General features: G+C 36.4%; 1 protein-coding gene across 1 annotated transcript; it reads left to right on the plus strand.

The window, feature by feature from the left end:
• The first annotated feature begins 11,993 nt into the window (after positions 1-11,993).
• LOC149546850 (GDSL esterase/lipase At4g10955-like) lies at positions 11,994-13,733 on the plus strand. The gene is made up of 2 exons (XM_089791390.1): positions 11,994-12,192; positions 12,466-13,733. Exons 1-2 carry the CDS (start codon positions 12,131-12,133, stop codon positions 13,523-13,525), a joined length of 1,122 nt encoding a protein of 373 aa, XP_089647516.1. The 5' UTR covers positions 11,994-12,130; the 3' UTR covers positions 13,526-13,733.
• The last annotated feature ends 1,023 nt before the right edge of the window (positions 13,734-14,756 follow it).

The raw sequence follows: 14,756 nt of genomic DNA on the forward strand, positions 1-14,756 counted from the left end.
CCTAAATCATTAATGCCTCATTTTAAAAAATTGAAACAAAGTTTGATGCTCAATACACAAAAAAGGTCAAATAGATCTGTCATAAGGCAAAACTTTTTACAATGTTGAATTTGAACATACCTTTGTCTGAATAGAGACGACGACGACTCCTCTAATAAAAGAACATGCAAGAGTATCCTTATTAAATTACAAGGATTCCACCTAATAACTTAATCTTGCTTGGTCATAAAGCAATGGCACGGACAAGACATGAAAGCAGAGATAGATGGAAGTAAGTGCTCATTTTCATGGTCACATTCACCACATCTTCCCTCAACATAATGAGTCAAAATACATGGAATACATTGTTTAGGGAGGCTTGATCTTTCTCAGAATCATCATCTCCCACGTGTCTTTGTATATATGCAAAATGTGGAAGCATACATGCACGTGAACCATTTTCTCAATGCCATATGTAAAGCACATGCATTTTTAGGAAATTTGTTGATTGACAAAAGAAAAGACTACCAAAAAAATTAGCTTCCTTTAATCAGAAAATAGAAATAATAAAATAAAAATCAACTAGTATAATGAAACAACCAAAACTATAGGTTAATTTTTGTGTGCATAGTTTTTGAGGATTAATTAATTGAAAGAAAATCACCTGAAAACTAGTCTTGGCCTTAACTGCTACAAAACCATAAACCCTAATGATTAAATGATTAAAGATGGTACTAAACTTTAAAACCTATTTTATCATCTAAAATTCAATGATTTTAGATGATAATAAACCATTTAAGATGATAATAAACCCTAAACCATAATATTGGATTAAGGTAATTATTCAGAGAGCAAAGAAATAAATTTACAAAACTAATAACTCTTGTACTGTACGGTATCCCTGAGTTCCAAGTGTTTTGCAATAAATCTCTACCTTAGATTGCTACATTGAACTGGCTTAGATTATTTTGTGCATTGGTATTGTATGCATTTGAATCATTGGGTACATTATTCCAATTTAATCAAAATTCATAAGTGTGAGTACATGTTACCAAAACTTGACCAGGTGCAAAACTGCTAAATAATTCAAAATCCAAATTGAATGCATGAGTTGATTATATATAATAATAATAATGGATGCTTTAAAGCAAAAATACGTTGGAAGACCAAACTCGACAAACATGTCGTTCTTATCATAGATTCGCACCAAATTGAATACTAATCGGTGGCATGTCTATTTGAAAAATAACAAAACTGCATATGTTTTCAATTTGACAATTTGACGTAGAAATAGCTATCGTTCTATCCCCCTCTAGCTCTCTGTACCTCTGTAGATAGATCTTGAGAGGCTCCACACAGTCTTCGAAACCAAGAGAGGTAATTCCATAGAGCAGATCATCTCTAGTAATGGTCTTTTGCTTCTCATGGTGGCACTTCTCAGAGGCTTCACCTGTGATGAAGCTAATGAACTCATAAATGCATTCTTGCATAGTTTCCTTCGCTTCCTTGGAGATCTTTGCCTTGGCCGGCAATGCATGCTTCATTATTCTCCCAACATTGGCTATGGGTAGGAGCCTGTCCTGCTCATAGACTCAACCCTAAAATAACAAAACTTCATACGACACAGAGCCAAAGTGATGCTTTATGTTATAATGTTCTTAGATGTTACCATTTTTTGACTAGCACATAGATTTAGGTACCAAACTATTTAAAATGTCTACACCTCATTGCATGCAAAGGATGCCTATTCAACAAGTTTTGTTCTCTGCAGCTATTATGTGTTTGAGAAATCACAACAACGGACACTTAGATCTCTTGTTAAATTGATAGTTGCCATGTTCAAATATTTTACATAATATTTGTACAGAAAAAGGAAAAGACCACCGGCAAAAATAACAATAGCCAATAGAAAATTTCTAATTTCCATATATGACGTCAAATAATTCCATTACATCTTATAAACTATAGTCTTAAATGTTATAATCTAAAAAAGTACTACTTCCAATCAATGAACTAATACATTGAAAGATGTCAAAAACTTTAGTCTCCTGCCTTATGGCAGGGACTAATAATTTAGTAAAAGGATTGCCTGTTTACTTCCTTTCAAATCAAAGACACTATATTATAATATATCTGAAAAATCCAATAGAAGTGCACAAATTACTTATAAACAATGTTTCCATCTATTGTCACCCTTGTTTATATGCCTCCATGAAAAATATACATGAGGTTTATAAGATATTGTTTCTAAGAATGAAAATTTAAATACAAATTATTTTATTAATTTTTAAAATTTATTACATATAGAATAGTTTTAAACATACTTTTACACCTATTGATTAAAAATTAAGATGTTCTTTTGAATTAACAAGCAAGAGAACACATTTAGCTAGATCATTTCTAATGAACACAAAATAGATCCAAATACCTACAACCACAATTTATTTGATCCCATTGAAGGACCAAGTGATACCATTCTAAGACATCTAGTTCTAAGACATAAGTTTTAGTGCATCAAGACATTACATGGTGAATCATATAGTGTAATTTTAAAAATCAGTTTTTTTATATAATATAAACTTTAAAAAGAAAATTAATTATCACATTCAAATAACTAGCTCATGGTTTAAATATATTTATTTAAATATATCTTTAAAAAAGTTTTTAAAAAAATTAAAAAGTATTAACCTTTTTTCAAATAATTTCCTCACTTGAAAAAAAATTCTATTTGGTAAAAAAATATTTATATTATTAAATTGTATAGAAGTACATTTAAAAATTCTAGCGAAATAATATAAATTAAAATTATTTTTATTTAATTTTTTTAAAATGATATATTAATAAATATATTATTTTATAACATATAATAAAGTTGTATTTTCATTATTTGACAAAATTTTACAATATAATATTAAAAAATAAAAAGAATATATATATATTCTATTATTAGTAAGATTAATTTTTAATTTAAAATTGATTTGAACTATGTCAACATTCTTGTCTTACAATTACATTAGAAAAATATTTACAAAGTAAAATTTGTAATATTTATACTATCTAATCTTATATTTCTCTATACAATTTTTTTAAAAATGAAATAAATAAATAAATTTGTTATTTGAAAATGAAGTCATAGAAAGATATAATGATATTAAATATTTAACTGATTATTAAACCAAAATGTTTAATATTATATATTTTCTTATTTATAATAAAATAATTAGTTAATGTTGTCACTTAGGTTTGCACCCTTGTCCAAGGCCTATGCGCGAGGACAACCTAGTGAAACATGGAAACAACCTCCAAGCTGTGGGACTTGAACTGCGAGGTTGAGTCTCCGGAGAAGGCCGACTTCCTCTTACTATCAGGGCGCACCTATCTACTCTTGGAAAGGAAAAGGGAGAAGAAGTGCACAAAAGAAAATCTACCTAGTCTAATCTAAGGAGGTGATGCACCAAAATAGAGTGTTCAGACTTCGTTTCTGCCCATATATGCACTACAAAACCAAGATAACATTCAAAAGACATATACATTCAGACTTATATCAATCAGTAACCACATACAGATCAGGAAACCAAACTGAATAACACAAGGAAAAATATTTCACTTATATATTATCCAACAGGCCGAAAAGAGACACAATATTCAAGCCATAGATCTCACAATACACCAATGAGAGGCAAGACGGATGCACATACACATTGATGGCTGAAGGAGATGATACAGAATGTTATATAGCTCAGAGACAAAGGGAATTTTACACTGCAGACCTGTGAGCAGTAACAGAGAAATCAGAAAAGGAGTCTCCTCAGAAAAGATCACAAAATTGCCTTTATAGCCCAGGCATAACTGAAGATTTTTTGCATTACATTTACTTCTCAACTATTGGCAATAACTTCTCACCCTGAAAATGCAATCAAAGACTTGGTGGTCTCGAGTACCAAAATCTGATATTCCTCTGAGAAAGAGCCTGGAGAAGACAAAACGGCGCCATAACTGTGCTCTGACCAGGTAGATGGATCGACTGAGATGGTGGAGTGTCTCCCTATGTTTCGCATTCATTTTTGGTAGATCGGGATTGATCATGAAGATCAAATTGCAAGATAAAATCGATCACCTTCGCCCCTTAGGTTCATGAATCAGCGGGGGTCAGAGAGTCAACCTAGTTCCACAAGCCAACTGGGCCACGCGGGCCAATTGCTTCTTTTGGTTCTGCCACCTGGGAAGTCCTCTATGGTTGACCTTTCGTTATTGAACTAACCGCGCCACCCTCGAACTGTTATCCTTAACTGCACCGATTACAAACCTGACCGTGACATTAACTGTCGGCCACTAACCGTCAACCCTGGTCTGCCAGTGGGACATGTGTCAGCAGGACACTATGTCGCTATGGTAAAGATCGCACAACTTCACCATAGCGAGATAACACCTTCCGTTGATCTGACGATCGTGAAGACTCGTCATGCTCCGCGCTATCCTTAGCCCGGGCCCATCATATCTGGCGCCACCTCAGCAATCGCACTACGCCCAAACGATACCTGGCAATATCTGACTAACGTACCCTAGCGAGACCTGGCCCTGCTAACATGTGGCGAAAGGGCGCCATGTTGCTATGGTAAAGATTGTGCAACTTCACCATGGCGACATGGTGCCTTCCATCGATCTAACTTAATCTGACGGCAAGCAAGATACTGTTGTCCCCTGCCCCTCAGTGTATCAGTCAATGGGAACCGACCACGCACCAACCATCTGTATTTTCTGCGCCTCCAAACTTGGACCCACTGGACATGTGTCCTCCAAGCGCCATGTCGTTAACATAAAACTCGTGCAGCTTATCTATAGCGCAATGGTGCCTGCCATTGATCTTTGCAGATCTAACGGTGGAGATCTTAACCCTTTCATGCACTGGCGACACTGACTATATTCTGACTTGGCATACGTGGTTGCTCCCCATTGGCCTAACGAAGCACCACCTTGGTTTGACAAAGCACCAACCTAGAGGGTTCATACCGCCTTGACCCTACTGAGGGACACATGTCAACCAGGCGCTATGTCACTAACGAAAAACTCATGAGTTTTTCATTGGCGCCATGGTGCCTTGCCGTATTTTGAAACTTTTTGGCCCGTGAAACTGACTGCCTGCCGCTAACTTTTCCGGTGACGCAACCTGCCCGCCATCAGACCTTTCCGTCGAGCACTATGTCACTATGCAGATTTTTCGGCCAACACACGATAGCGACATAGCGCCCACGGTGCCATGAAACTTTTTTGACCCACCAAACTTGTTGCCTAGCCCGTTGGACCCACCAGACACGTGGCGAGAGGGCGCCATGTCGCAAACATAAATCTCACGCAGCTTCTGATGGCGAGATAGCGCCAGTCGTAGATCTGACTTAGATCTGACGGTAGAGAACCTGCGGGACGTAGAAATTTTACAAGGCTTGATCGCTTAGATTTTTTCGATGTCTCTTAGGCATTTAAAATAATATTAATTCTGGGACTAGCCGTTGGACGGGCTAGACATTTGAAATTTGAATCTTTGGCGGGTGAACAAATGATAACATTTCTAGCGACTCACAGGGGGCATGAGCCTGCTTGATGCATGACCAGTGCCTGTAAACAATCCATTGGGCCACAGGGTCTAAAAGGTATGAGCCTGAGAACTGCAAAACCATAACTTGTCTGCGAGGAGATCAAAACATTGAAAACCCTAGCTCTATGACTGCAACTGGAAACAAAAACAAAACTTCCTCTGCAACCTGAGACACCTCAAAATCTGCTACCTCATAGGGAGACGGCTGTGCCCGCGCACTTCTTGAAAAGCAGGAAATAACAGAAAAGAAACTAAACTACTTATGTACAGGAATTCCCAAAATTTCAGAAACAGGGTTTCAGATAGATCCCATTGACTGGAATGGGAAAAATCTCTCCATTTGGCCTGCTCAACTGAAATGCATTAGCCTGTTTGCAACTGGCAATCAGATAGGGGCCACTCCATAATGGGTCAAACTTGGAATGTCTTCTTGGTTTTGCTCTGTTAGAATCCCACTTTAGAACTAAATCTCCTTCTCTGAAGGTTTTGACCCTAGCTCTCTTGTCAAAATTCCTCTTCATCTATTGTTGATGTGTCTCTAGGGTTTGCATAGCCTTGTTTCTCTTTTCTTCTAGTTCAATCAGCTCTGCCATTCTTACTGACATGGCACTATCCTCCATCAATTCCAGCTGATGAGCCAATTCCAAGGATGGGAATTCCAATGAAATTGGGAGTCTGGCCTCCCTACCATATACCAGCACAAAAGGTGAATTCCCAATAGATCTCTTGGGTGTTATCCTATCAGCCCACAGAGCAGTTCTTAATTTCTTATGCCAGACCCTCTGATTGTCTTATATTGTCCTCTTCATGATTCTGATCAGATTCTTGTTGGAAGACTCAGCCAAACCATTACCCTGGGGATAATAATTTGATGATGTGCTCAGGTAGATATTGTGATTCATTGCCCATGCACAAATCTGGGTTCCAACAAAAGACTTAGCATTGTTTGAGATAATAGTAGAAGGAGCACCAAACCTAGATACAATCCCATCAAGGAACTCAACAAGTGATGGTTCTGTGGCATCCTTCAAGGCAACTGCCTCTGTCCATCTAGTGAAATAATCAGTAGCAGCCAAAATCCATTTATGACTTGCACTAGATGGAGGATTGATGGGGCCTATAAAATCCAACCCCCACTTGGTAAAGGGCTGATCCACCTTAATAGGATGAAGGGGGAGAGCTGCAAGCCTCTGTTTTCCTAAGAAGAAAGCACACTTCTCACATTTCCTCACATATCCATAACAATCATGGAACAGAGATGGCCAATAATAACCAGCCCTCATGGTCTTCATGGCAGTTGTTCTTGCAGAGAAATGGCCACCATCAGGGCCATCATGAAGTTCCTTAATCATCCTCTTAGCCTGATATTCTTCAATGCATCTCAACAGGGTCCCATTAAAATCCCTCCTGAATAGGATACTATCAATTACAACATAGGGAATGGACTACAGTCTATATTTTCTTCTTTTAGCTCTGTCCAATCCCTGAGGGTATCCATCCCCTGATAAGAAGCTCTTCATATCATTTATCCAGCTCCTTGGACCATTACCATTTCCTTCCTGCTGCTGCTTTGTTATTACCATAGCAGCCTCTCTATCTGAATCCTGGCCTGATAACATTTCTTTGCACAACCCCTTCCCTCTTACCAACTTGGTAATCTGAATATCAACATCATACTCCATTACCCTAGTGATCCATCCAGCTCTCTTTTCACTGATATCCTTGCTTAACAGGAAGTCTTTTACACTGGCATGGGGCACCAACAAATGGATCCTATTGTGGGATAAGAGGTGCTTGAATTTCTTCAAGGCTCTGATGACTGCAAGGGCTTGCTTCTCTACATAATTGTACTTATCTTCATATTCCTTGAGCCCTTCACTGAAGAAGGCTATGGGCTGCTCCTCATCCTTGTCATTTGTTTGAGTCAAGACAGCAGAAGTACTTGACTCACCACCTAGAGTGTAGAGGATGAAATCTTTCTCAAAATTTTGGTTCATGAGAGTAGGGGCTGAGGCTATGGCTGCCTTGATCTCTTCAAAATTCTCCTTCCCTTCCTTGGTCCATGAGAAGACCATATCTTTCTTAAGCATAGCTGTAAGAGGTTTCAACATGGTAGCAAGGTTAGGAATAAACCTTCTTACAAAATTTATCCTACCAAGGAAACTTTGCAGCCCCTTCTTGTGTTTAGGAAGAGGAAGGGCAAGTATTGCCTTTGTTCTTTCTAGATCAATGGTTAGCCCATCCTTAGATACAATGTGTCCCAATAATTTTCCTTGGCTTGTAGCAAAGACACACTTGGCTGGGTTAAGGGAGACCCCAAACTCTCTACATCTTAGAAATACCTGTCTTAGATGATCAAAATGATCTTCTACATTCTTTGAATATACAGTTATATCATCAAGGTATACTAAGACAAACTTGTCAATTAATTTTTTGAAGGCCATCTCCATTGCCTTCTGAAATGTGGCACCTGCGTTTGTTAGCCCAAATGGCATCTTGCAATAAGCATAGGTGCCCCACTTAGTAGTAAATGCAGTCTTATATCTGTCAGATTCCTTAACTAACACTTGGTTATAACCAGAGAATCCATCAAGAAAAGAGAATCTCCTTGAACCACTGACCTTGGACAGAATCTGCTCCATGGAAGGGAGAGGATGGTGATCTTTAAGAGAAGCCTGATTAAGGTCTCTAAAGTCCACACACAGTCTGATTTCTCCATTCTTATTCCTTACAAGGACAAGGTTAGCTACCCATGATGAGTGTTTGATAGGAAATATTATATTAGGCTCTATCAACTTGGATAGTTCTTTTCTCATTAGGGGCTCAATCTTAGGATTCACTGGTCTCTGTTTTTGCCTTACTGGTTTGGCCTTATCAATTAAATCTATGGTATGCTGAAACAAACTAGGGTCAGGTTCTATTTCAGTCTTATAGTCTTATATACCTAGTCAGGTTCTATTTCAGTGGAGGTTCTTTAGATCAAAAATTACTTTTGATAGAGCTTTGTAGCTTCTACATGCTTCATTGATGTTCTTCATGATCATATTCTATTCCTATCTTTTGGGAAATTCCTTAGTTTGGGGGATTCGTCCTTCCTTCACTAGTTCTTTTCAGCATTATTTCTATCTCTTTTTGAAGTATTTTTTTTCCCATGTATTTTTCTCTATTTCTCCTCTTTTAAGAGATTTAGTTATGTTTGGGTACCTCATTAGGCCTTGTTGCCAGGACCCAAATATACTTTTAGTAGTAGTTTCTAAGATTTTAACCACACCCTAAGTTTATCTTAAGGGGGAGGGGGGTGTTAGAGTAATAAAGTATTTTTTTATTAATTAAATTATATTTAAAAAATAAATTGAACCACATATTATCTCTAGTTTACTTAAGCTAAACTTTGGGCAAATAATAATTAATTCTTTTATTAATTATTATCATGCAACCTAGGTTTTACCTTTTAGGATTTTGATCTCCTTTATAAGGATTGATCTCTTTGTAATAACTTATTCACTTTTGATTATAACAATTTCTCTTTTTGCTCATCAAGAATGTCTCATCTATGGATCAGGGAATTTCAACCCCCATAGCTTTCCTTCTTTCTTTCTATGACAAGTTTTGCATGCAGATGATCCTTGGGAGTTGTGGGGTTGATCTTTCATCAACTTCAACAATAAGTTGTGAATGAGTTAAGGTGGTAAAAAATGATAATTTTTAAATTCATAAAACATTGTAGTAGAAAATTCACAATTAATTAATAATTTGGAATAAAATTACTAAAAAATATGTGTTGCATCCAAGCATGATTCTACTTGTTATATCTAGAATCTTATACAAAATATTATTATCTGATTGTGATTAAGGTGGTCTATCATACACTTTCTTCTTAATTTTCTCCTAAATTGTTTGTACCAGTGCACTGAAATCCAAAAATTTTGACCAATCAAATTAGTTCTTTTTTTCAAAAAAGGGCTAGTAGTTTAGAAACTACATTCAATTTCCTATAGATTGTACTTTTACAACTTTTTTATAAAAGGTTCATAACTACTTCAAAATATCACATCAAACTGACTAACCCTGATTTGTTGATTTTTCATTAGCACTTAAAGTCCTAGTTTGGTATACCATGATCTTGTGCATACCCTCTCCTTCCCCCCGTCATCTCTCTCTATCTCACTCTCAACCTCTCTCATTACTTTTGGTTTTGCTTATCCCAGTGGGGTTATGGAGAACTAGCTACGATGTTTCTTATTCTTCATAATGTGGTCGTGGTTCATTAAGCATAATATGGCCGCACTTAAAACATGATCATGTTATATCTAAGATCCAAATTTTAAATTTTATTTTCTTTGCTTGTTAACCAACCAAGACCCATTTAAAAATCTGATGAAAAGTGTACATAACGCGATTGTGTTATGTGTAGTTTTGACCTTCTTTTTCATGGTGTCCACTTTTTACACACCATCTTGGTGCATATGCCCAACTAAGTGTAACATTTCTACAAACAAGCATCATTCACTATACCCATTGAATGTATATACAAAATAAAGAGCAATCATTGCTTGGGAGTTGAGCCTATTATTCTTATTTTTTCCTTGTCAAACCAATTTTTTTGCCATTTATCTAATGTCAATAATTCCATCCTACTTGAACCACGTAGCTAGTTAGATAGGAAAAAAACTTAGTAAAATTTAGTGGTTAAATGTTTAATGATTTGGCAATGGATAAATAGCACATATGCAATGATACAACAGTTTTATATTTGATGGTGCATGTAATGTAGTCTAATGGATGTTTCCACAATCTACAAATCTACCATAAGGAAACTAAACAAAGTCTTCAATTGACCATATGTGATCTTAGAATAAGAGTCTTATGACAAATAGATCATCTACAAGGTATTTTAATATATTTTTCCATTGAAACAAGTTCATTGCAAAAGAATATAAGAAATTGTCCTTCAAATCATAATATAGCAGTCACAAACTTACATAATCCATCGAAAGTTATCAATACATAAGATATAAGTTAATTATTCTCTTGCATAAGATTAAAATCACTCAAATTTTCTCCCCACCTTTCAATATATAATCTGAAAATATATTCCAATCAACACAATCATTGCACTATGTTGAAGGGCAATTGCTAGTTGTAATTTTTTTTTTGGTATTGTAGGAGTTATGTATAACATCCCTTATAAGGGGAAACATTTTAAGCTAAGCAGTGATTTTGGCATATGTCCTTTGCAAATGGACTTGAGGGAGACTACACCTCACGACCTCATGTTTTACCACAAGAAGCTCTAGCCAATTGACCTAGGCCCCCAACCTATATACTTTGAAATGTTTCATTGTTTTGTTTATTTATTTATAAATTTAATCATCTTGTTTCTTTATTTTCTATAATAGATTTTAACAAATCAAATTGTAAGCTATAAAGTTGTTAGTTAAAAAGATGGTTGGCATATTCTAAAGATTAATAAATTTTATTTTATTTTTACAAAATTGACTCCTCATTAATTTTTGTTTTGTTTTGGTTGATTCCTTCTTTTCAATTATTCTATTTTTTTTAGTGTCTACTACTTTTTAATAAATTGTCATCCTATTGCTAGCAAGTTTAGTGGTTTATTTTGTATTACTTAAGCATGCATATCTTATCTTTCAAGTCAATTCTATGCTTGGGTGATCTCACAATAGTGAGTTATAACTTCATTCAAGACTAAAAATGATGACCTTTCTCACTAATCAAACTAAGCCCCATCATATTTACTTTGACATGTTTTATTGTTTTATTTCTAATTTTTTTTATTTATATAAAGTTTATTAACTTTTTAAAAAAAATTTCTAACATAGATTTTAACAAATCAAATTATAAAGTATATATAACTATTAATTAAAACGATGTTTAGCATATTGTAGAGATTAAGAACTTTTATTTACAAAATTGAATTACATTTCTTCTTTTCATTTCAGTTATTTTCTTCTTTTCAAATGTTCTATTTTTTTCTTAATGTTTACGAATTTTTCATATTTTGTCTCTCATATATGAAAATATGCCTAAATAAAAACGAGTGATATTAGGTATGGATAATACAAAGCACACTACATATTATGGTAATCAAGACATTGCACTAAGCTAAAATCTAGACTAAATAGAAATTGACACATGAATGTAAATTTAACCATTATTATGCATACAATGTGCATAGGCCCAGGATACAATGACATATAATATACATAACTATAAGATACGTGGACATCAAATTATGCCAATTTATATATGTGGCTGGAATATATAGAATGAGCCACTTTCACGTGTTAGGCTCACAAACATTGTATGAAGCAGCGCACGTTTACTCCGAGCTATCTGGAAATACGTTCCAATCTCTCTGGACTGAGTCTGCACCTTTCGCCTTAACTGTTCTTTTGTGAACGCGTATTATCCTACCTCGGGAGATTCCAGAAGAAACGCCCCAAATGCTTGCAAATTTAATCTCTATTAAATAACAGAAGGGGTCAAAATAGGCGGCAATCAGCAAGTGGAGGGAAACAAAACGCAGCAGAGGGAATGGCAAGCAAACGTGAAATCTTCAATCTTTCTGGGCCTCGCCGCCTCATTAATCCCAACTGGTAAGTACAAAATCACAATTTCCCCCACTTTGATCAGCAATCGATGAAAATTTCCCCAATTAAACAGCATTTAATGAAAGATTCCCCCAATTTTCACAGCAATACTTCAGAATAATGTTTAACCCCTTTCTTCAGGTTGGATGCGGATTATGAAAATTTCCTTAATTTAACAGCAATTCATCAGAAATTCCCCCAATTTGAACAGCAATTCATGAAAATTTCTCCCAATTTTAACAGCAATCCTTTAGAATAATGTTTACCCCCTTTCTTCAGGTTGAATGAAGATGACAGAAGATGCATAGCCGCCAGTTTAGTTCAGGGCGTGTATGTCCACGAACGAGATCGGCAACAATGGAGGCTCGGCATGGACGCCCAAGCTCAAATCTGGTGGCGCTTCTTCAATTTCAAGCTCATCGACACTTTAATCGACAGAACGGACGGTTCAATCTTCGGCGCCGTTTACAAATGGAACCAAAAATTCACGCGGCCGCCGGGCGCCCCAAACGTAGTGGTGGCCTTCAGAGGGACCCTGCCACAATTGGGATCTGTGGCCGGAGATTTGAGTATGAATTACAGTCTCCTCACAAATCGACTCCACACAACCCACCGCTTAAATACAGCAATGGAATCGGTGAAAGAAAGCGTTCAAAAGCACGGCTCTGAAAATGTTTGGCTCGCCGGGCATTCTCTCGGGGCAGCTGTGGCGATGTCAGCGGGCAGGAAATTGGCAGAGGAGGAGCGCGTATTTTTACAGGTTCATTTATTCAACCCGCCCTTCATTTCTCCGGTGGAGAGAATTGGGGATGATAATTTAAAGCGCGGGATTCATGTCGCCAGTAGTCTGGTTACGGCGGGTCTGGCTATGGCGCTTCAGAACAGCCGCGTCCGGGATGAATCCTTCAGATATTTCTGCAATTTGCAGTCTTGGGTTCCTTGTCTGTATGTTAATCCGAACGACGATGTTTGCTCGGGTTATTTGGGGTACTTTGAGAACCAGAAGATGATGAATCTGATTGGAGCCGAGGGTATTGCAAGATTTGCGGCCCAGCATTCAATTGCCGATGTTGTTTTGAAGGCCATGGGAAGAGAGTCGAAAACAGGGCATTTGATTCCCTGTGCAAAAATTACAGTGAATTTGAACCCGGCGGAAGATTTTAGAATAGCGCATGGGATGCATCAATGGTGGGCACCTGATATTAGAATAAAGTGTAGGGAGTTCAGGCTTAATCCGGTGCGGGCTTTTCATTCGGTGCAGGCTTCGGCAGGGGCATTTACAGGGCACCGGAAATCTGCCATGGTATTCAAGTGCCAGAGCCTTTGCAGGGCAGCCTAGTGGCCTCACCGGGTGGAATACAATTTTGTTTTAGCAGAATTGTGGACGTTTCTAGGGTTGGATGGGGATGAATATTGAAGCAAACAAATTGGAATCTTCAATTTAAGTGCAGGAGAGTTTCGAAGGTTTATGCTAGAGACCCATTTGGCGATTATTTATTGTTGTGATTTTTTAAATTATAAATTAAATGTATAAGAAAGTTTTGGTATTGTTATATTTTATATTGAATAAATTTATATTATATAAAGATTTAGCAGTACAAAAAAGGAAGGGAGAGCAACATTACTAAACTCAAAATTAATACTAATTACTAACTCATGATATACAACATATATATATATATATTAATGATAAGCAAGTGAAAAAAATATAAAGTCAAAGCTTGCAAAATATAAAAATATAAGTAGTTAAATTGCAAATCAATTAGAGTTACAAATCTTATAAATGTTAAGAGGTAATCACTTCTGGAGTAAACTCAAACCCAAGACCTCACAAATAAGAGGCTCATAATTCACCATTGTGTTGTAGGCTCTTGCTAATTTTGGTAAAATTTTGAATCTAAGTATTAGAACAAATAAAAATCATTAAGCAACTAAAGTTACCAATTTAACTAGTAGGGGGGAATCATGAACATTTAGCTTGATCTAGCTGAGGAAAGGCTATGATCAAAGAGATCAGATTTCCACAATCCAAAAAATTGTTAGTATTGCTTCTGGATTAGATCGTGTTGAAATTTTTTTATCATCAACGTTTTGAATCACACTACGTGATTCATCATCAGGATGAGAGAGCAAGAGCTGCAAAAAATAAAGTGATTTCATCATGATTGTCAACACCAGACTTCTAGCTCATGATGGCTTCTTCGTCATATTATTCATTAGTGCTATTGGGAGACATGTTTAAAGCCAAGTTTAATTTTGTCACTGTATGACCAACCACAAGTACTCAGTATCATAGTGTTGCGAGGTAATAGAAAACAAGCAAGCATGTTGAAAAGCCAAAAACATTATGATCCTAATCTTTGCATTAAAGTGTTGCATAATCATGGAACTACGAAACTCATTTCTACAAGCATGGTGACTATGTACATGACAATACCATCAAGAAAGAGACTAATCTTTATGAGAGGGGTTGGTTAATTAGACTCTGGCAAGGATTACAAGGTGCATTGACCTAGTGGCCACAAACGACTTGTAGACCAACTTCGCTAGTTCTCATTTGTATCAACATC

The sequence above is a fragment of the Cupressus sempervirens genome, chromosome 7 (assembly GCF_028749045.1).
Source record: "Cupressus sempervirens isolate cs-2001-9-10 chromosome 7, ASM2874904v1, whole genome shotgun sequence".
Lineage (NCBI taxonomy): Eukaryota > Viridiplantae > Streptophyta > Pinopsida > Cupressales > Cupressaceae > Cupressus > Cupressus sempervirens.

What these genes read in the sequence shown, in the direction of transcription:
- LOC149546850 (XM_089791390.1), top strand. Translation starts at nt 12,131, where the DNA reads ATGGCAAGCAAACGTGAAATCTTCAATCTTTCTGGGCCTCGCCGCCTC. An exon ending in CGCCTCATTAATCCCAACTG is followed by an intron (nt 12,193 to 12,465) that starts GTAAGTACAAAA and finishes CCCTTTCTTCAG; the next exon opens with GTTGAATGAAGATGACAGAA.